The sequence below is a fragment of the Chelonia mydas genome, chromosome 11, assembly GCF_015237465.2.
Source record: "Chelonia mydas isolate rCheMyd1 chromosome 11, rCheMyd1.pri.v2, whole genome shotgun sequence".
Taxonomy (NCBI): Eukaryota; Metazoa; Chordata; order Testudines; family Cheloniidae; genus Chelonia; species Chelonia mydas.
In genome coordinates this window covers 50936972-50959701 of record NC_051251.2, presented here as the reverse complement: position 1 = coordinate 50959701, position 22730 = coordinate 50936972, and the positions used below count along the sequence as shown (strand labels likewise).

General features: G+C 41.1%; 1 protein-coding gene across 1 annotated transcript in view; it reads left to right on the top strand.

The window, feature by feature from the left end:
* Positions 1-6396: 6396 nt before the first annotated feature.
* The window catches only part of COL5A2 (collagen type V alpha 2 chain), a 165101-nt gene continuing 148767 nt past the window's right edge, over positions 6397-22730 (top strand). The window contains exon 1 of the mRNA XM_037912430.2: positions 6397-6738. Coding sequence (XP_037768358.1) covers positions 6630-6738 — 109 coding nt within the window. The 5' untranslated portion in view covers positions 6397-6629. The remainder of the gene's footprint in view (positions 6739-22730) is intronic.

Here is a 22730-nt window from a genome sequence, read left to right as displayed (position 1 = left end):
AGAGGAAGGCAAAACAGTTGCTAGGACCACTCTTCAACCAGCAGTAGATGCAGCTGATACATCTTCCAGGGTGATAGCTACTGCCACTGGATTGCACATGGAGTCGTGGCTTCATGCTCTGGAGTTTCTCAGAGAGGTTCAGTACACTACTGAGGACCTACCCTTTGAAGAGACTCATCTGTGTAATCAGAAGACGGACAAGTCTTTACACGCACTTAAGGACTCCTGGGTCATGCTTTGCTCCCTGGGTATATATACTCCTACCCTGAAAAGAAAATTTCATAGGCAGTCTTACAAGCCTAGACTGATGGGTCGACAGTTCTACCACCAGAGACCTTCTGAGCCTCCCCTTAAGAGGAGAAGGTTCAAAACCCCACTTCCCTGCACCTTCCACAGCAGGTTCCTCGTCCCAGTCCTCAGCTAAACGTTATTTTTGATGGGAGCTTGAGAGCTGCAAACCACTAAGTCCAACACCTCCTGATCTTCATGCAACCTTTGGGGATCATCTAGGACTCTTTTTTCAACACTTGGAGTACAATAACAATGGACAAATGGGTGCTGAACATCATCCATTCTGTCTATACGATAGAGTCTATGTCCCTACCCTGTCCAAAACTCCCATTCCCTTTAGGGGGTCACTCTCACAAGAAGATTCTCAAACAAGAGGTAGAATCCCTCTTACAGTGAGGAGCAATAGAGCAGGCTGGTTCTCAGTACTAAGGGAGGGGTTTTTACTCAACATACTTCCTAATACCCAAAAAGGGCAGTAAGAGACCCATTCTCAATCTTTGCCATCTCAACCATTTTATAAACAAATTCAAGGTTTGCATGGTCATGTTAGCATCTATAATTCCATCCTTGGAAAAAGACATGTGGTTTACAGCTCCTGACATGGAGGGTGCCTACTTTTACATGGACCTTCTCTCCTGCTCTCAGATGCTTTCTCAGATTCATGGTGGACTCTGACCACTTTCAACACAGAGTACTCCCTTTGAGCATTTCTACTGCCTCCCAGGTCTTTAGCAATGTGTTGTCTGTAGTAGCAGCCTATATCAGATGCCTTGATTTCACTGTCTTCCCCTACCTCAACAATTGGCTCCTTGTCATCAGGTCATGCCAAGAGGCTTATGTGTCAACTTCGACAATACTGCAACTCCTCTCCTCTTTGGGGGTCAAATGCCGAAAAGTCCATTCTCACCCCAACACAGACTTTAGACTTCATTGGGGTGTCCTGAAATTCAATCATGATAAGGCTTATCTGCCAACAGACAGGTTTCAGGCTATGAATGAGCTCATAGATCAGGTCATAAGGAACTCTTGAATATGTGTCAAGATTTCTCTCTGTCTCTCCTAGGTCATACAGCTTCATGCACTTATGTCACACCATTTGTGAGTCTCTGCCTACAGGTATGGTTTCAAACAGTGTACTCATTAAAATGGCAGTCCATGAACACCATAGTGACTGTTCCCCCAAAGTGATATCCATTATATGGTTGAAGAATCCCTGCCAAGTATGCATGGGGGTTCCCCTGCTTGCCTCCTCACTGGATGGGGCAGTCATTACAGATACATCTCTGTGGAGTTGGGGAGCCCACATGGACAACTGTAGAGTTCAATGCACCTGGACATCTTGAGAGTTCTGGAGTTGTGAGCAGTTAGATGGGCTTGTGAAGCTCTTCTTGTGTTCATTCAAGGTCACCATGCTTAACATCACAACCATCCCCCTGTGTGCAGAAGCAGGCAGTCTGTTGAATTGGTGCATTGGCAATCAGATCACCCTGTACCTCTCAGGAACCAGAATGTACAAGCAGACTCTCTGAGCAGACACTTTGCGGTTGATCACGAGTGGGAGCTATATGACTCTGTGCTGAACAATATTTTCACTTTATGGGAGACCACCACCAGGGACCTGTTCGCCTCCCAAACAAACAGGAAATGCAACATATACTGCACCAGAGGAGGCCTAGGTTGCCACTTGCAGGGCAACACTATTTCTTCCATGGTCAGACCAGCTGAACTATGCTTTCCCTCCACTACCACTCTTGCCTCTGGTTTTACACAAGATTCGGCAGGATAGGGCATGCCTCATCCTCATTGCCCCTAGCTGGCCCAGACAGTTTTGATTCCTGAACGTCCTATGCATGTCATCTCGGGCACCGATCATTATTCTGCATTTCCTGATCTCTTGACCTAGGGGAACAGCAAGATGAAGCAAGACCAACCCAGGTCCACTTTATCTCAGGGCTTGGTTTTTGTATGGGCATTGTCTTTAGAACAATAATGTTCTGAAGCTATATAGAGCATCCTTTCTAATAGCAGGAAGGATTCCTTTAGGAAATGTTACCTAGCCAAGTGGAAGCGTTTAGCTGAGGATATCAAAGACATATATCCACAGAAGCTGTGGATAGTCCTCTTATTTTGGACTGTATGCTTTCATTAAAGACAGCAGGTTTGTCCATCAGCTCCTTTTGGCAGCAATCACAGGGCTACTCTATCTTCCTGCACCCATTGACTAGCAGATTCTGGAATGGTCTAATTAGAATCTTTCCAGCTATTAAAAAAAAAGCCTCCCCCCCGCCAATAGGACTTCAGTCTTGTTCTCTCAGTACTCATTATGCCTCCCTTTTGAACCATTAGCTTCTTGCTCCATGTGTCCCCTTTCCATGAAGGTTGAATTCCTGGTAGCCATCTCTTCAGCTAGGAAGGTTGGTGAACTTGGAGCACTGATGATGGATCCTTCTTACACTATATTCCAAAAGGACAAAGTTTCATTGTGTTTACACCCTAAACTCACCCCCAAAGTAGTTTGAGTTTCACCTGAACCAGTCAATTCACCTTGTGCTCTTCACAAAACCACATGCAGCCTCAGAAGAAAGGAGATTGTTTGTCTCCATAGCAGAAAGAGTCAGGGGTCAGGCTGTATTGTCTCAAAGAATTTCAATATGGATCTCAGGATGTATTTTGTTCTGCTATCAGCTGTCTAATCTTCCCCCCAGACTCAGAGGATAAGACTTCATTCCACAAGAGCATAAGTAGCATCCATAGCATCACTTTAAGAAGTTCTTCTCCTTGATATCTACAAGGCAGCTATGTGGAGTTCCAGTCACATGCTTATGAATCATTATGCCTTGGTATAGGACTCCTCTGCTGATGCATCTTTCGGAATGGCAGTCTTCCATTCTGCTCTGCCACCTACAACCTTGCACCCTCCTCCTATTTGAGTGCTACTTGTCAGTCACCCACAGTGGAATTACACATAGGGATCAGCACTTGAAGAAGAGAAAGTTACTTACCTTAAAGTAACTGGTGGTTCTTCGAGATGTGTGGTCCCTGCTTGTATTCCACTACCCTTCTTCCTTCTTGTCTGCTTTGGATCTTCTTTGATTTGCAGTGGAGAAGGAACTGGAGAGGCGGTCAGTCTGCCCCACCCCTTATTTCCTTGGTTGGAGGCCAGAGGTGAGCCAGGGTGCAGGTGTGGACCAATGGACACTGCTTTCAAAACTCTCTGTCTCCAGATGTATGGAGCGCATGCGTACCCCCCAGTGGAATACAGATAGGGACCACACATCTTGAAGAACCTCCAGTTGCTATAAGGTAACAAACATTGTCTTTCTGGTTCAGATATTAACATCCCACTTTTGAAAGGGGAAATTTCCTAGAGATCTAAGTCCTGTTTTTGCATCAAATCTCAAACTAATTTGGTTCCACATTTGATACCAGCAAACCTATACAAATGGGCACAAAACCATCAAACCCAAACTAACCTATGGGCTAGGAATGAGATCTGGCTAAGGGAAAGCTGAGTTTTATAAAACAATAACCTTCTTTTGGACTCCAGGGCTTCTGAATCAGTTCTAACGAACATTTGTGATATGCTTTCAAACTCTTTGCACAGCTCTAGAGAGGACCTTCCCTAAGCAATTGCCAACCACCTGATCCCTTTGTTCTTTTTCCTCCCACAGCTACCTTTCCTAACCCAAGGAGACTGTGGCCTTGCTACCTAAGCAAACACTGTAAGACACACAGGGCCCTAAAAGACAGCAGCAGGTAGGAGTGATGGAAGATTGGCAGGGAGAGGATTCACTGATGGAGGGGGATTGGAGTGAGGGGACATGGAGGGCTACAGGGAATTGTAGGGTCCGCCATATTTTGGGATAGGGTAGCATCTGAGATCTTGGGACTTATCCACAGAGAACGTCATACTAGAGCTTGTCACAAAGCAGGAGAAAAATGTGAAATTTTCATCCCTGGTCACAGTTCAAACTTCAACAAAAAAATTCACTGGAATTTTGAAAAATTTTGACCAGCTCTATTTCAAATCTTATTGAAAGGTTCCTTGTTAGTGGAAATGCATTTTGCTTTGTGGGGACAAGTTTTCTGTGTATTCTTATGGTCATTTTTGTAATAAGATCATGTAGTAAACTGTCCCCAGCTTATTAAAAGTGTATATTTTCTTATGCTGTGGACTGGTTTGCCTATATGTACGTTAGCAGCACCAGGCACTGGCAGCTAACTAGAGACTGCTGTATGTATTCTGGCAATGCTGAGGATTTGTTTACTGCTTCATAATGAATCTATTGTTGCTCCTAATAAGTAGATGTATTTAATATTGAGGCTAGAGTTTGCACGTCTTGTTTTTTCTCTGCTTGTAGTCCCGTTAACCATGACAAGAATTATTTAAAGGAGACAAGGAGATTATAAAGTTAGCTGTTACTGTCACTGTCTGAACAGGAGTAACTTGTGAAGTGTGTACAAAATACTTCCTGGGCTCAATTCTCCCCTGCATCAGAGTTCCATTTGGTGCAGGGGAGGCGTGGCTACCAGGGAACAGATTATGCTTTCCTGATTCTGTGCTGGTCCAGACTTGGTGTCAGCTTAATGGTTGCTCTAAGGCCTTTATGCCAGTGGAGGTTCAGCATAAAATAGCAGTGCTCTGCCATAGCCCAGCGTACTCCTCTCCTCTCCTTCTTTGGCACACTCCTTGTGCCGTATGTGGTGCAGGAGCCAGTTCCAACAGGTTTTCGACAGCGGGGAGTTCGCCTGTGTCACAAAATGCAAATCAGTTCTGTGATGATTACAACCAGAGCTGGTCAACATTGTCCAAATTTAACTTTTTTGAAACACTAATGGACAGGAACATTTTTATAACATTTTTTAAAAAAAAAAACGGCTAATAGGGCAAGTCGAAAACATTTACATTTGAAATTTTGATGGGGGAAAAAGGGACAAATTCTTCCAGGAAAATATGAACAATGTTCCTGTTTCTTTTTTCTTTGACCAGCTCTAATTGGGGCCTTTGTCACCTTCCCCATTTGCACCCAAATCACGACAAGAAAGTCTACCTCTCACTGCAGCCACTGGGAGCGGGATATAGACTGTTGCTCTGGCTGTTCCAGACTGTGACTCCCTGGCTGCTGATGCTGGGCTTTACCTTTTCCCCTTCAAATGAAGGATATAGCCTCTCCCAGCAGATGGGATTAAACATTCCCACCCAGCAGGAGCAGGTGATCCCATCCCAGAAATCAGGGGGACAGGGTTTGAGCTTCCCCAGCCCCTGAGCTATGTTGGGAGGATGAGGTAAAGAAGGGTAGAGTCTACTTCCAATGACTAGTTGGGTGTAGAGGTTTCAGATGGTTCTCTCCCAGGATCTGAAATGTTAAGTAGAGCACTTTCTCAATGGCTGAATGGGAGGTGAGGATTTAGGTAGATCCTCTTCCAGTTGCCAGGGGGCGGAGGCACATTGACCAGGGAAAGGTAAGTAGGTAGACCACCATTCTGGCTGCCAGAACAGTAGAGCTTCTTCCAGAAGTTTGCAATATTCAGGGATCTTCCTCCCAGGAGGTAGGGCAGAGGGTAGAGATAGCCCCAGTAACTTGGGGGCAGATAGGGGAGAGCCCTTTTATGGCAGTCCAAGCAGGGTAATCCCCCTTGCAAAAAGTGGGGGTTGGTAGCTCTCGTGGTGTCTCAGGGGGCTGGGATGGTGATAGACATTGCAGCAAACTCAGAGGGAGGTGGATCGTTTAACTTCCACTCAGTGGTGAAAAGGGAAGGGGAGAGCCTCTTCCCAGCAACTTGGAAGGGGTAGACTCCCCTGTCAGTGGCTAAAGACGGGGTATACACTCTCCTATGCCGGGCCCCTTTCAGCAGCCAGGAATGTGTGTAAGGAGCAGACCACTCTCTTCTCTGCAGCCTTTTGTTCAAATACGTTTGGGTCTCTTAATAAATTGCTCGGATACATTATCTTTACTGTACCGCAGCAGGAAACGATCCTGAAAGTGTATTTGTAAAAGGGAAAGTTCAAGGAAAAGTGAAGCTAGCTCTGATTCGGTTGTTCACCATCAATCAGACTGTTGCTTGGCAGGGACTGGGTGACTATGAGCCTGAACAAGCTGAAAAGGGGCAGGGAAAGAAGTGGAGGCAGCATTCTTCCTATTTAAAGCTGCATCACTTCAAAAAAGTGTTTGCAGACGGTGACCCAGCTGGTGCTGAGAAAAAGGGGCTTGCAGATCTTGTCCTGGAGCTAGTGCTGAAAGGAAAAAGATCCCACAGCTGACTTCATGGTGCTAAAATAACCTTACGTTTTTGCACTTTTTGCTGCCCAGGGGGATACACATGTCTAATATTTAGACATGATGGCAATCTGGGTGCAAACAAGAACTTTTTTTATTCTTGCTGCTTTATTAGGGCAATTTGTAACAACAAAAGCACAAGAAGACTTTCAAGAAGAATTTGAGGGTGGTGAGTTTCCTTTTTTCTTTGTGTGTGCAGTGTGTTTATTGCATAGTTTGGATAATAAGGGCAATAGAAAGCCTGTGGGATACTGTAATTGTGAGACTTTTTGGTTTAAATGCGGAGAAGGGGGCTGAGAGGTTTGCACCTTGGGAATCTGATCGGAAGACAGCTGAGTTTTTTAAAGCTGGAGCTTTGCAAGGTTCCCAAGTCTCTTGCCTTCGGTGCATTGTTTTGCAGATCGGGGGAGAACAATTAAATGCAAAATGTTTCTGTGGCGCATTTAGGAATAAACCCTGTTGCCTGGCATTAACTCCGTGTGGGGCTGGGGAGACTGGAAAGTTTGAACAAAAGAAAGTGCTTGGGATGAGACTAAATGCAGTCTCTGGGGTTGGAAACTAGCCTGAACAATCTGAACTGAGTTGAGAGAAGTAAACACAGAAGCCTTGCAGGGTGGAGTCTTTTTGCACTGAACTGCATCTGCTTTATTAAATTCTTTGTTTTAGGGAATTTTCTTTCTTTCTTTCTTTCTTTCTTTCTTTCTTTCTTTCTTTCTTTCTTTCTTTCTAGTGACAGGATTTGATGGAATCCAGGCTTTTCTTGCATGGTACTTCCCCACCCTTTTGACTTGCTTATCTGGACAGTGATAGTTTTCTCCAGGATGTTTGAAGTCAGGAAGCAAACTTAGTACTTCACTTATGTGGCATGGCAGGCTTTATGTTCCTTTATATTTAATATCATGTAACTGCAAGAAAGTGATGGTTATTCAGGAGACTTTGTAGTGGCCTTTTCCTCTGTTTTGCCAAATCCAGATGCATTGGTGTATTATGTCTCTTTGAAAAGTGTAAAGACTAGTTATATTTCATCCAATAGGTATAATGCCCTAGGTTAGGTTTCTCACATAATAAATCATGGCAGAGGTTAATGGAAAAAGATGTAGAAATGACTAATAGGCTAAAATTCAATATAAATGACGATGATTTTATTGCATCCTATCATGCAGTTTCCTGTTTGTTTGTTTTTTTGTTATGTTTTGTTATTAAACCCTCTCCCATAATCTGCAATACAGGGCACTGCATAAGTGATGGGAATTCAAATCCTAATGAATAAAACAGTGAAACTATTTTGAAAATGTTTGCAGTCCTGTGAGAGAAAATGAGATGCTTATGATTCTGTACGTTGTATAAGAAGCCCTATAGAGGGAGCACTTTGTGTAGTTTTGGGAGTATATTTCATATGGTTGCCATAAAGTGGGACATATCTTGTACGTTTTTCAGATATAATGGTAACTAGAAAGGAAGAACCTATTATAAAAGCCTAGATGTAGAATATCAGACTATTAAATGACGAACACGGAGCTTCTAATTTCATTTATGACCTTTCTGTAACTTTTTTTTAAAAAGGCAAATTTTAATTGAGATTTCTGCAGGCATAATGCATGCCAGTTATTTGCTCATTGCTATTAAGGGAACTGTGGGTTAAGCTCTTGATGTAACAACATATTTTCAAATGCACTTTATATATACTGAACTCTCAGTAAACAGTAACGTGCATTTGATAGGCCAGATTATGAAATGTGTTATCATAAGATAACTTGTCTCTTGCATCATTTTCAGTTATTGCTCTTTCTGCTTAAGAATGCACTGGCTTGTGTTTAGCTTAATTACATGAGGAAACTCCTCCTGCCATGCTCAGTGTAAAAAAGAAGAACTATTCAATTATTTGGAAAGAAAATGTGTTTGTATTGAAGTAGGGAAGGAAATTCATCCCTATAGTTTGTTTGTATCTCAGTCTGGTGCACTTGTTTAATTGTATATGAAAAATGACATTAAATTCTTATTAAATGCCTGATTTAGGCCCATCAATGCAAAGAAAATTCACAGCTTAGTTTGTCCTCAGCTCACCTTGTTGTCATGCAAGTTACTGCAAGTTTCTGAGATCAGTGCATACTGTCGTGTACTGTCAGTGATTCAGTACACCTCCCCTTCCACCTCTTCCCTTCTCCCTCCCCCCCCAAAACTGCCCTGAACTGCTAGAGAACCAATGATAGCAGGTGTGTGCCATAGTTCCTAAATTACAGATGTATCTGGGGGGAATGGGGGAGGCGTTTTGGAAATCTCAGCTTAGAATGACTACCAGTCTTGCTGCTTTTGGAAAAAATGGAGAACTCTCTGCATTGATTTAGCATTCCCACACTAAAAATATAAAATAAATAAATAAAACTCCTACCAACAGGGAGGAATGAGGAAAAACACACAACTTTTGCTAATATAACTAACAGAATGTATATGGGGCTCAGCATGAGACTAGGGTGCCCGAGTGTGTGGAAGGACAGCTAGATTGAAAGTAGTAAAGCAGGTAGAAAATTCCTGAATGGATTTCAAAGGATGACTAAGTAGATTCACTAAAGGACTTTTAAAAACAAAGACATCATTTAACAATTCTCTGTGATGCTAAAAAATCACTTTAAAATGAAATCTGTTTCCCTACAGAATCTTTCTTGCTCAATGCCAGGGCATATCGATTTGTTTTGGTAAGGTTGCTCATGACAAGATTACTTGGTTGGCAGTAGTTATGTATGACAAAGTCATGTTAAATGCATGTTAAAAATAACAAAAATTTCAAACATATGGTAAAATAATGGTAGGCCTAATTATGGGACTAGCCACCTTGAGAGTGTTCCTTTAAGCATCATTTGGAAGTGCAGTTTGATACCATGTAGGTAAGTGTGCTATAAATGCCTCGGTAGAGAGAAGGATGCTAGTCTTCAGCCTAAATTCTGTATATTGGTCCAGGCTAGTTTAGGAGTGCAGGAAGGCCAAATGGAGCCCACATGGTGGCTGGAATTGTAGTTTGTGGGCCATACATTGCCTTCCAGTACTTGGCCCTGTAGTGAACATTGGGAGTAGGCATTGTCACATATAGTTAAGGTCCTTTTCCTCCTGCCTTAGGGCTCAGCATAGGGGAAACTGTTGGAAGAACCATTGCATGCTCTTAGGCCAGTGGTTTTCAAACTGTGGGTCGTGACCCAGTAGTGGGTAGCGGAATGGAAGACACTGGGTCGTGGCAGCTCTGGTCAGTACTGCCGACTGAGCCGTTAAAAGTCCCATCGGCGGTGCTGCCTGGCTAAGGCAGGCTAGTCCCTACCTGTGCTGACACCGCGCTGCGCCCCAGAAGCGGCCAGCAGCAGGTCTGGCTCCTAGGTGGGGGGGGCCCCGGGGCTCCACACGCTGCCTCAGCCCTGAGCACTGGCTCTGCACTCCCATTCGCTGATTCCCGGCCAATGGCAGCTGGGGTGGGGGGTGGTGCCTTCGGGCGAGAGCCGTGCGGAGCCACTTGCATGCCTCTGCCTAGGAGCCAGACCTGCTGCTGGCTGCTTCTGGGGCGCAGCATGATCCACGGTGCCAGGACAAGAGGAAGCCTGCCTTAGCACCCCGCATTGCAATGCTGACAGGGAGCCGGCCAAGGTAATCCCGTGCCCCAATCCCCTGCCCCAGCCCTGAGCCCCCCCAAACCTGCACCCCAAACCCCTCATCCCTGGCCCCATCCCACACCCTGTACCCCTCATTCCCAGCTCTGTTGGGTCACAGGCATGAACAATTTTCTTCAACTGGGTCGCCTGAAAAAAAGTTTGAAAAACCACTGTCCTAGGCCATTCCTTGCCTGTGCACCAGCTCTCTGCCAGTTTCCTTAAACACCCATCCTTAGTGATACACCACAAGAGTTGTTTCATGAAAACTAGAACGTCACTTTCTTCACCCTTGCTTGTCTGAATCTGAGTTGGGATACTGGGAATTGCCTCAGTGCAGGAAGATTTATAGTCTCCTCCAAACTCCATCTGAATATAGTAGTGCTTACCTATGGCAATAATTTCCTGGATTTCTGTGTGTTCCTATATTCTCCAAGTAGTTCAGTTTGCTTCTCTTGCCAGCTTTTGGTTAAATTTACTCCAAAATATGGAAAATTTCCTTGCCTCCTGCATATGCATTTCAATGTCTTACACCTGTAACATCCCACATATTGTGAAGTCAGTCCCACTCCCACTGAAGGGTGCTTTAGCAGGATTGGGCCATTTGTTTTTTCTTGTTCTTCTGAGTAAGCAAGTTCTTAAAAACTGTGGCTCTTCTCAAGAAAGATCCTCCCACAGAGAAGGTCTTTTCCCTTTGTGACACTGTCACTCCCACCCTAGGACTCAATGGAGGTTTCTCAATAAGGTTAGGATCTACACAAAGGAAAAAGAGATGGAGTCTGGCCAGAGTGGAGGCAGGAATGAATAGCACTGTGTGGGGTGGATGTAGGGCTGGAAGATATGTACATTGTCTCCTCACTGGCCTCACAGAGCTAATCTGGTGTTTTTTCTTAAAACCTTAGCTCCTGGAATCATCTGATTACATGAGAATCTCTGCTTCCATTTTTTTTAAAAGGGACATTTCTGGATCTTATGGTGGCAAAAGAGAGTTGGAAAATATGACCCCTAAAGGCTATGGATTTGTCAAGAACAAATTATGCCAAACCAATCTAATTTCCTTCTTTGGCAGGGTTACTGGCGTAGTAGATGGGGGGAAGCAGTGGATGTGGTATACTTTGATTTTAGTAAAGCTTCTGACACAGTACCAGATGACATTCTTGTAATCAAACTAAGGAAATATACTTTAGATAAAATTACTATAAGATGGGTGAAAAACTGGTTGAAAGACGGTACTCAAAGAATAGTTATCAATGACTCACTGTCAAACTGGGCAGATGTATCTAATGCAGTCCCACACGAGTCAGTCCTGGGTCTACTAGTATTTAATATTTTCATTAAGAGCTTGGGTAATGGAGTGGAGAGTATGCTTATTACATTTGCGAATGGCAACAAGCTGGGAGGGGCTGCAAGCATTTTGGAGGACAGAATTAGAATTCAAAAGGACTTTGGGAAATTGGAGAATCAGTCTGAAATCAACAAGATGAAATTCAGTAAAGACAAGCGCAAAGTACTGCACTTAGGAAGGAAAAATCAATACACAATTACAAAATGGAGAACAATTGGCTAGGCAGTAGTATTGATGAAAAGGATCTAGGAGTTATATAGATCACAAATTGAATATGAGTCAACAATGTGAAGCAATTACAAAAAAGGCTAATATCATTCTGGGGTGTATTAAGAGGAGTGTCATATAAGATATGGGAGGTAATTGTCCTGCTGTACACAACACTGGTGAAGTCTCAGCTGGAGTAATAGTGTTCAATTTTGGGTGCCACACTTTAAGAAAGATGTGGATAAATTGGAGAGAGTCCAGAGGAGAGCAACAAAAACGATAAAAGATTAGAAAACCTGACCTATCAGGAAAGGTAAAATAACTGGTCATACTTAGTTTCAAGAAAAGAAGACTGAGGTTGAACTTGATACCAGTCTTCAATATGTCAAGGGCTGTTATAAAGAGGATGGTGATCAATTTTACTCCATGTCTGCTGAAGGTAGGGCAAGAAGTAATGGGTGTAAACTGCAGCAAGGAAGATTTAGGTTAGATATTGGGAAAATCTTTGTAATTATATGGGTAGTTAAGCTCTGGAATAGGCTTCCAAGGAGGCTGTAGAATCCCCATTCCATTGGAGGTTTTTAAGAACAGGGTGGACAAACATCCGTCAGGGATGGTTCAGGTTTACTTGGTCCTGCCTGGGGACTGCATGGGGCTGGACTTGATGACCTCTCAAGGTCCCTTCCAGCCCTACTATGAAAAATCAGAAATTGAAGAAAGATTGGAAATTTATTTTAAAAATCTCATGATATTTGGGACCTGACTCATGAATTTTGAACATGTGTGACTGGCAGTACTGCTCCTTCATCTGTGGAACTATATAGAAAAAACTCTGCAAGGGGAACCTCTTGGAGATTTCCTCCCACCATGAGAGAGGGCAGTCTAGTTCAAAGTTATGAAATCCGCTTGGAAGAGAGAGAGTGTGGTTCACACAAGTGATGCACATCTGCTGAATACTTGGAAAAGATCATAGCTACTCAGGAATTTAAAAATAATTGTGTGCTTTGCCTTATAGTACTGGAATTTTTACCACAGTGTTTATAAATACAGATTATTGCCATAGAAACCACATCATCATCTCATCTCTCTCCCTGTCTCTCACACTCCCATGCACCATTTATTGTTGAATGTTAATTTTCTTAAATGTTAATATATTTTAATATTAGCAGAGTTAGGATGGATTTTGCAACCTTTGCTCTTATAAGATTTCAGGATCAGGTCCATTAATATTGTTTATTAACATAAATTGCAAGGGCCATTATGTGAACTTGTCAGGAACCTACTTTTCCCCTCTTACATTCTTTTCTTTACAAAAATTGAAAAAATAAAACTTCTGCCAAACAGCAGTGACTTTATTATATATTTATAATATATATAAATATTTATAATATAAATAAATATATAAATATAATATAATATATAAAATATTTATAATATAAATAAATATATAAATATAAGAAAACCCATCTTAGAAACAGCATCGTTTTTCAGTGTGGTCCCTCCAGATTTCCATCTGGGTTCACTGAGCCATAGGAGGTTAAATGATTTGCCTATGATCAGGATTAGAACCCAGGCACTCTGTTTTCCCCTTTCTCTGTTTAAACAACTAGACCACACAGCATTTTGTGAGAGAAAAGATATAGTGGGATTATAGGAGGGAGGGGGCGGGGAAGAACTAGTTACTCTGAGGAAAGGTAAGAGTGATTATAATCTGACACTTCTTTTATGTAACTTTTTGCAGTATACAGAGAAAGGCAATGAACTGTGTTCCAAGGAATAAAAAACAGAGCAAATTCCAGCTTCAGACATGTGATCAGTCCTTATATGTACATGAGTTTAGGTGCTTTCTGCTAAGTTTCTGTCTTTGTGGCTCTGGAGCTTAGAACTGTAGATGTTAACTGTATGTAGATGTTAACTGTATGTATAACATAGGGTGGAATGATACATGCATTAACTCTATATATAACGAGAAAGGAATAAACAGAACTGTCCATTTACAGAAATATACATTCTCTAGATTTTGAGGAAATCAGGTACTACAGCCTCAACTTGAAATAAAATGACTAGAACATACTCCATTTACACTTATGTGACATATAATGTCTCTCAGGAGGATATGTAGCTACATAGTTCACGCTTTTAAACAATAAAAGGTGCTTCTGAGGTGACACCATATTTCAGATATATACAGTCATGTCTTGCCTCCAAGATAGTGGTAGGATTATTACAGTATTGTGTGTTGTGTGATGTTAAAAAGTGCCCTGATAACAACATTTGAATCACTTGTTTTCCGTACTTCAGGAAATTATGCAAGGATTTTGCAGACTGGAGCATCCTTAGTTAGGATAAAGGAAACTTAAGAATTAAGTCTGCTGCTGAGCAACCATTGATAATGAGAAGGTGCCACTGTGTAAAGTCTGTGACACAACATCTACATGAAGTAACAGTCCCGTTTGTGGAAGGCATACTTTCTGCTACATACTTTCTGCTACTCCTGCTATAAGTCTCTTTTGGTTTGCCATGGTATATCCACTAAGGCAAATTAATTCCATGATTTGTTAACATTTTATTCCTGATTCTTCTGATTTTGGGTCTGTCCTTTCTGTCCATCTCATTTAGCTCATCTATTTTAATGAGTTTTTTTAATTAGCATCCATTATTATAGTGTCTAATGACCTGCTCCAAAACCCACTGAAGCTAATGGGTGCCTTTCCACTGACTTCAGAAGACATTGGATGAGGCACCATCGTACAATCCCAGTGGGACTAATCCTAGAGGGAAAGGGCTGCAGGATCAGTCCCTAAGTACAGTAGTAAATTTAGTATCTCTTTTTAGGTTGCCTGAAATATTACCTGAAATAGATTGCAGTAAAATATGTTTCAGTATTTTAGCATTTCAGCTAATAGGAAATATTTGTTACCTTTTCAGAGTTCACTGAAGAGAACACATCCAATAAGTTGTGTAAATGCTGTATGGAAAAAGTTCAATTGTATAATTGCCAAAGATGCACAATTTACACTATTTAATATAATTGGACATGTTCCAAATTTAATTAACCACTCAAAAGACCCAGATCACTTGTTTGTAACATTTGGCACACTGTGATTCTTTTAATCCAAAACTATCTTCTGATGTACTGAACTATCTTAAATTTGAATGAGTCCAAAGTGAATTTTTAAAATTTAGCATAAATGATAGCATGGAAAATAATTACTAGTACTGGGAAATCTAAATCCCCACACTAGGTTTCACAGTAATTTGTTAATGGATCTTTAGGAATAATAATGCCATGATAAATCCTCTTACTGTAGACTGAGGGACATCACATTGATGTGTCTGGACTTACCTGAAGTCCATTTAGGGTCTGATGCCATTCCCGGTGAAATCAGTGGAATGATTGCTCAATGCCTAGGATGGGAGTTTGATCGGATCCACATCGAATATTTAAAAATTCAGCATCAGCGAAGGTCCCAAATCAAAAACTCAGTTCTAAAATCTGGAAAAGAACTTCAGAATCTTTGAAAAGTCCAGATACGAAGGAATGGTTTCATCTCTATCTCTACTCAGGAGTCACTTCACTCAATTTAACATCAGCATAAGCTGTAGTCAGGATGAGCATAATTTATATATTCAATTCTCTAATAGGTGAAAGTACACTTATTTTCTTTGTCCTTTATCAGATCTTCGGGCCCTGAGAGTGTTCCATATTGTGATCTATTGTTTGACTGTTTTGATGGACAATTTTTGTTTTGACTCTGTTATTGTGCATTATTCTTTGACTGTATTTTCCTTCTGCTTTAAGTTAATAAAAGGTAACATTAATTTAACAGTGTGAACCAGTAAAAATGAACTCTGTTCTATATGGATTGTTCAACAAATAAACTAATTATATGGATTGTTTTATATGGATTGATTCAGACTATTCTTCTTTCCAACATAACTCTTATTAATGTCATTGGGAATTACACAGGCATGTGGAAAGGAGAATAGATCCTTTAATAAGTGTATTACTGGTCCTCTAATTACAGCTAAGCTTAACCATTATATTCAAAGTACTCATATTTTAGAACACCTTCCTTGTTCTGTTTCTGAAGAGAAGAAATGCCTGCTCTTTTCAATTTAGTCCTTTCCCAGTACTCTGTTCTAAACTGAATTGCTCCAGTCACTGTACTTACCAGGAATGCAAGGAATGTTAGGAGCACATTATAGATAACATCTCAAAAGCCTATGGGGAAAAATACGTAATTATAAGTATGTGCTTTACTTGCTAGCCCTGGGTCAATATGTTTCAGCAGTGGCACTCACAAGCCTGTAAGCTTTAGGTCAAGAAGAAATTCAGGAAATGCTAATGTGGCTCTTTACTTCCAGAATAGCTCTGCTAGGGATCTGCATTCTTTATTTGTTTGCTCCTGTACAAAATGATTTGTCATGGTAGAAACCAATATCTGTGTTGCGCTAAAAATGATTTTGTATGGGTCATTTACCCATCCATTATAATTTAACATGGAACTGTACTTGCAGTGTACAGATTTGATAGAGTGCACATGTTGAGGTCAATAATGCCCACTTGCTTCTTAAAAACAGGATATAATGTATTATGTTTCATTTTGAGTAAGATTCACCCATGTCCACACAACCCCCTCCGCCTCACTGAAATCTTTAACATATGCTTTCAGTTGTGTGGAGAGCCTTCCTTTCCTTGGATTTATGCATGTGGAATTTTTGTTTCATAGGCTTATTTGCAGTTATGAAAATAATAAAATACAGGAAGGTTTGGATGCTGATAAACCATTGGCACTTATGGGAATTAAGATCAAATATCGAAGCTGTTACTTATCGTGATCTTTTCTAACTAAAACACAAAGTTGCCATTGCCTGCTGTGCTGGTGTTCTTATCATGAGAGACAACTTCAGCATTCCATCATCCCATCAGCTCATGCTGCTGAGAGGTCATGTGTTATATAAGCATGAAGTTTAAGACTGATTATCAGAGGGCCAGTGGTATGGCAACAGTATGTTGATCTCTTATGCGGGAGACCCATATTCATGCACAGTATTGTATTAAGATTAACAGTCATTACTATAAGGTTCTATATTGGCTGGTGAAGGTTGGGGGATGCAAATACTGGGCTTGGTCTCTGGAGAGGAGAAATGTTGACCAGACTGCTAGGAGACCTGTTGGATAATAATTGGAGCCTTACTGTAGTTACTTCAGCAGCTGTATATTTTTCTGTAGCTACCTGCAAAATATTTTAGGTAAAAAATTCATCTAACAGAGTTTATCTCTATCTTATATAGAGAGATTTCAACAACACTTTCTGACTCCTTTAATGGAATGAAAATAACCTCACAGTATTTGATTTCTACTCTTTAGAATTACAGTAACATAGGTGAGTGTGAGAATTAGTTTTCATGCTGTGCCTGTGTTCTCTGGATAATCTCATGGTGTTTGGCTTTCAATTCAACAAGGACTATTCCTATAGTACTGTTGGTTATAATCCATATTCCTGTATATAATTCAGAATATTCGAATATTTCTTCCAGGAGTCTAGTTCAGGTAAAATAGACCCAAGATCGAAATATTTACATCTGGGAAAAAGTGAAACATAAGATAAGTCAGCAGGAAATTTTCCTTAAGAACATAAGAATGGCCATACTGGGACAGACCAAAAGTCCATTGAGCCTATTATCCTGTCTTCTGACAGTGGCCAATGCCAGGTGCTTCAGAGGGAATGAACAGAACAGGTAATCATCAAGTGATCCTTCCTTTTAGTGGGATTTCTTTTCCCGTTTCCTGGGTACATGTGGTATCACAGTGAATTTCAGAAGATATTTTGAGTAGACACAAACTGACTGCCCATGGTTAATCAGATTAAATATCTTTCCAAGAGATTCTGGAAGAGAATGCTTGATTGATTTGTCAGTTCTCTTTCCACCCTGAGTTTTAATGCCTCCAGGCATTAAATATCCAAGTAGGTCAGGAAATGAACTAAAGTGTAGAAATATAGACATAAATCTGTTGGCAATCTGAGTTAAGACAATTTATCTCCAGTTCAGTTTTTCACAAATAATTTCTCTACTTCATTCTGTCAAATCTTTAAATATAATGAAAGCTGAAATAGAGATTAGTTGCTGCTGTGATTGCTACCCTGTGACAATTATTTCGGTCTCTTTTAGATGGCTATCTCAAGATGTTCTTTCCTTTGCTTACTTTGAATGTTTAGATTGTCAAATGTTATAGTTCATATGTTAGATGCCTGGTTAACAGTATCCTGGGGCATAGTAAGTGTTGTTGAAAGAAGGAACTGAAAGATTACTAACTCCTGGAGGCTATGGTATATAATTAAGGAGCGTCAGGTACAGTACATCCTGTCTTAAATGTTCTTTGCTGTTTTAAGGAAAGAAATTTACACTGAATTCTAAAAGATTAGGCTTCTGAATGGAAAGGTACATATCCAGGAAAAGTCCAACACTGACCGGGCAGCCTCATTAGTAGCCTATCAAAGGATGTGAATGTTCCTGAAGCCCTTTTCCCCGCAACCCTCTACCTACTGATTGACTCAGGTCCAGTGAAATGTACTTGTAAGAGGCCATGCTTGTGGAAGGAGAGGTGATCTCTTGGATACCTAGGGCCAATCTCATGCTGATCTTTGAATACTAAAATGGAAACCTTTTATTGAGTACTGTGATCAATAGGGAGCCAGTGCAGAGGCACAGTGCACTGAGGAGACACGTTCATAGTGGCAAATGTTGCTTAGAAAAGTGGCTTTTGTGTTCTGTACAAGCTGAAGCTTTTCCAGGCCCAGCCTTTAGGCTTTCAAGCTTTAGGCTTAATTTATACATACAAGGATAATTTTATTATATTTTTATAAACTTTCACCATGTGTTCACCTGGGAGATCTAAGACTCAAGTTTTTGGAAATGACTGTAGATCTCTCCAAGAAACTGAGGGTACATGATGGAGGAGGGTCCCAGAGTCTGGGCTCCAGCCTGAGCCTGAACGTCTACCCTGCAATTTTTTGGCCCTGCAGCCAGAGTCCCATGAGGCCGAGTCAGCTGACACAGGCCAGCTGCAGGTGTTTTACTGCAGTGTGGACATACCCCTAGAGCAGTGTTTCCCAAACTTGGGACGCCGCTTGTTCAGGGAAAGCCCCTGGTGGGCCGGGCCGGTATGTTTACCTGCCACGACCCTCGGCCCGCGCCTCTTCCTGCAGCCCCCATTGGCTGGGCACAGCGAACCGCGGCCAGTGGGAGCCGCGATTGGCCGAACCTGCGGACGCGGCAGGTAAACAAACCGGCCCAGCCCGCCAGGGGCTTTTCCTGAACAAGCGGTGTCCCAAGTTTGGGAAACACTGACCTAGAAGAAGAGAGAAACAGCATGTTAATGCAATTCACAGATACTAAAGAGGTAGTTGTTGTAAATGATTGAAATATGAGCAGAAATAATATATGAAATATGAGCAGAACCAATTTAGAAAAATGCAAGCTGTTATAATCCAGCTGGGGAAAAATAACCCGAAACACGTGTCAGCACGTGAAAGAAATGCTGAAAGATGCTTGAGCATGCTAATGGACAGAAAATTAGATCTGAGTTTGCATTGCCATACGGAATCAAAAGAGAGTAAAACTATGGCTCCTATCCTGCTTTCTGCTACATGGCACAGAGTAGAGACAAACATGGTTAACATGCTCAAATTGGACAGAAAATAATAGGGTAGAGGAACTCAGTCTTTCGTCTGTTCTTGAGTCAGCAGAAGCCCTCCTGCCCTCATAGTATGTGGAAATTTTGGGGACGTGGCTTGCTGGAACTGGAGAGAAATTGGTGTATACTATCCTAGCCAACCATGAATTTTGCAGCATTATCTTCCTATCCATCCTATCCTACACATGCACACATTCGCCAGACTGAGTACCAGTGCAGTTCTGTGCCTCCATCTGGGAAAAGGAGCCATGACTAAGCATAGAAAGGTAATGTGATGACTTGGTGTGTATGTGTAGCCTTCCTGTTTTTGCTACCTATACCTTTTCCTGTTTGTTTCCTGGTTCCTGCTCCCTGAACTCAATGTTCCAATTCCCATTCCTTTGTATGCATCTACATAGTATTGGGTGTGTGCAGTTACTCAGGGCCTGCTGCTACATACCTACCATTTGGGCTGTTATGTTTTGTTCCAACTGTTGCTGACTAAACTGGTTCATGGTTATTACGTGTTTTGATTGACCACCTACCTGCGTTTCTCGCTTAGATTTCCTTGGGTTTTGGGATAGCTGTTCTGGGTGCATCGGAGCATAATAGGCAAGAACTTCTTATTGATGCATGGGGAGTGAGATGTGGTCCATGTTTCCCAAAGGTCTGTGTGATTGAGAGGGTATGCCCAAACATGACTCCTCTGTGGCACATAGCACCCACAATGGTTTGTATTTTCCATTGTTTAAAAAAAGCCACATGCATTGAGTATTGGTTTTTCTTGTCCTATTGATTTCTAAACCAACCCCCTGAAATAATAATTAATAAAAATTCCAACCTTTAAATTGTCTTTCCCACACTGAAAAATGTATCAGCGTCCTAAAGGAAAGGCTGAAATATAAGTTGATGCTTCTAAAATAGGTGACCCTCTTATAAACAAGCCAAGGCACCCCCAGGGTAGTAGTTGTGTAAAGTTCAGTCTTTTCCTACAGCACTCAGAGCCACGGAGCAGGCATGTCGAATGGAGGAACAGCCAAACCAAACTGATATATTAAGTCTTATGTGGGGCCTACTAGCCTTGACAATGTTCCTTTAGGAATGTGAAGCCTTAAAATAACATTTCTGCTGGGTCTCTCACGTAATGAAATTAAAGCATAATGCATATGCCTCACATCTCATGAGACATATGGTTTCTGATTTATTGGCTACAATATATTGGATTAAATCCTCTTTAAACCACTACCTGCGTTAGTTGGAGAGTGGGGGATTGCTGTACAATGAAAGCCACTTTTGGAGACATTATGGCTGAGGCTTTTCTATTCTTAGTATTAAAATCATAGTACTACGATGTATTTTATTATGACATTAAGTACAGAATAGTCTCACATTTTTGCCACTGAAGTCCCATACAAATATTTTACTTGCTAAAATGTTTTGTTTTAAAGAAATAGAAATAAAGTGATAGTGTTGTGCTTTTAACTTCATGTTGCGCATATTAAAAAGATGTAACATGCAATATTAAAAGATGTAAAAGAATGTCACCTCCCAAATTTGTTTTAAATACCTTCAGTTTATAATTTCCTAACATCATCAGTGCCCTTTGGTTTGGGCTTCCAGGTCATCAACACTAAATTCTTCAGAGGAAATCAGAGGTATTTCTTCAGGATGTTACAACTTAGACCAGTGCAGTGAAGTTTGGTTTTAATTTGAAGGAAAAAGCCCCTGAATTCTCCATGGATTATAATATTCTATAGCCAGGGAATATTTGGAAAGATTTGCTTTAAAGGTAATAAAGTGTCTTAATGGAGTCTGCCTGGGAACTACTTTTTAAGACAAATGCATCTGACTGGTGAAAATGATGGAGGATGATTTCCAGATGTTTAAATGCTTGTTTTGGCAAAAGTCACAGAATACTGAAACATGTTTTGGCAAAAAAAGGAAGAAAGGAAGTGAAGCACTGATGTAAGAGACATCAAGCATCGGGACAGGCAAAGCATGCAGAACATGGAAAATGGAGACATGTGGGAGAAAGAAGAGCCAACAAATTAGTATGGGTACTTTGATAACACTGAATGTTAAAACTGTATTTCATAACTTACAGCATCACACTGTACAAACATTCACATCACTACCGTGATGATCTTGTTACAACTTTTTCCTGCTTTCAGCTGAAAAGGTGGGCATGGCGGTTTAAAATAATTGAGCTAATCTTACATATTGTAGGTATGCTATGTGATGTTTTGATACTGTTTGGTTTTATGCCCTTGGGGTAAGGGATAGTATCTTTGTGTGAGTTTGTATAATGCCTAACACAGTGTATCCATGATTCTGATTGAAGTCTTTGGATGATATGGTAGTGTACATATTAAGAAGTAACAATAATAATGTAATACTTTTGTTTGTTGGGTGGGTATATCCTGCAGGCAGCAGCTGAACCTCAGAATTAATTCAGTCTGAGGTTACCATAGTAAACCAACTTTTACTGAAGATAGGTGCCACTTTCAAGAGGAGCTACATCAGAACACTTTCCAACATCTAACTGTCTATACACTCAAACAGAACCTGAGATTGTTTGTAATAGTGCTATCTGTTGACTGCCAAGAATATTGCAGCATACATCACCTTATGTCTTACTCTCAAATGTAATGATCTGTTTGATTATCTGAACCCAATTCTTATAGCCAGCAGAAAGATCTACTTGGCCATTTAAGACCCAGTCCAAATCCCAGTGAAACAGACTCCAGTTGACTTCTGTGAGAAGGTAGACTGAGGCATTAAGCAGTGATCCAGAGGAGCATTTAAATGCAAGATTAACTTCCATGCTGGACAGGGTCCTCAGTTTGTTTGTTTGTAATTTGCAGAATTCTTGTGTTCATCATTGTATTCTAAAATGTACAGTATGAAAAGTGGAAGTAGATTTTCAGGTGCTAAGGGTGAGAATTAGAGCAGAAGCATAAAGTGGAAAAAAAGGGAGTAAGGGGAGAAATCAGATGTGAGCTTTAGTAATTTCTTATTTATTAATGGCTTTTTCAAAGATAAAAAATGAACCAGATTTTATGCTTAATGTACTTGACTAAGTACCTGCCCAGCCGATCTGCAGTTAGGAGTCAGGAGGAAGATCACAGCAGTAAGCTCTATTGACTGAGTTGAAATATGAGGTCCCTGGAATTTTGTGTGCTTGCTGGCTTGTTTTTTCACTTTGGAATAATGGAAAAACCCAACCAGCTGTTTTTTTCATTGTTTTTAAAGATCCAGACCAAGCCATCAGTGATAGTACACAAATAATCCAGCTATAA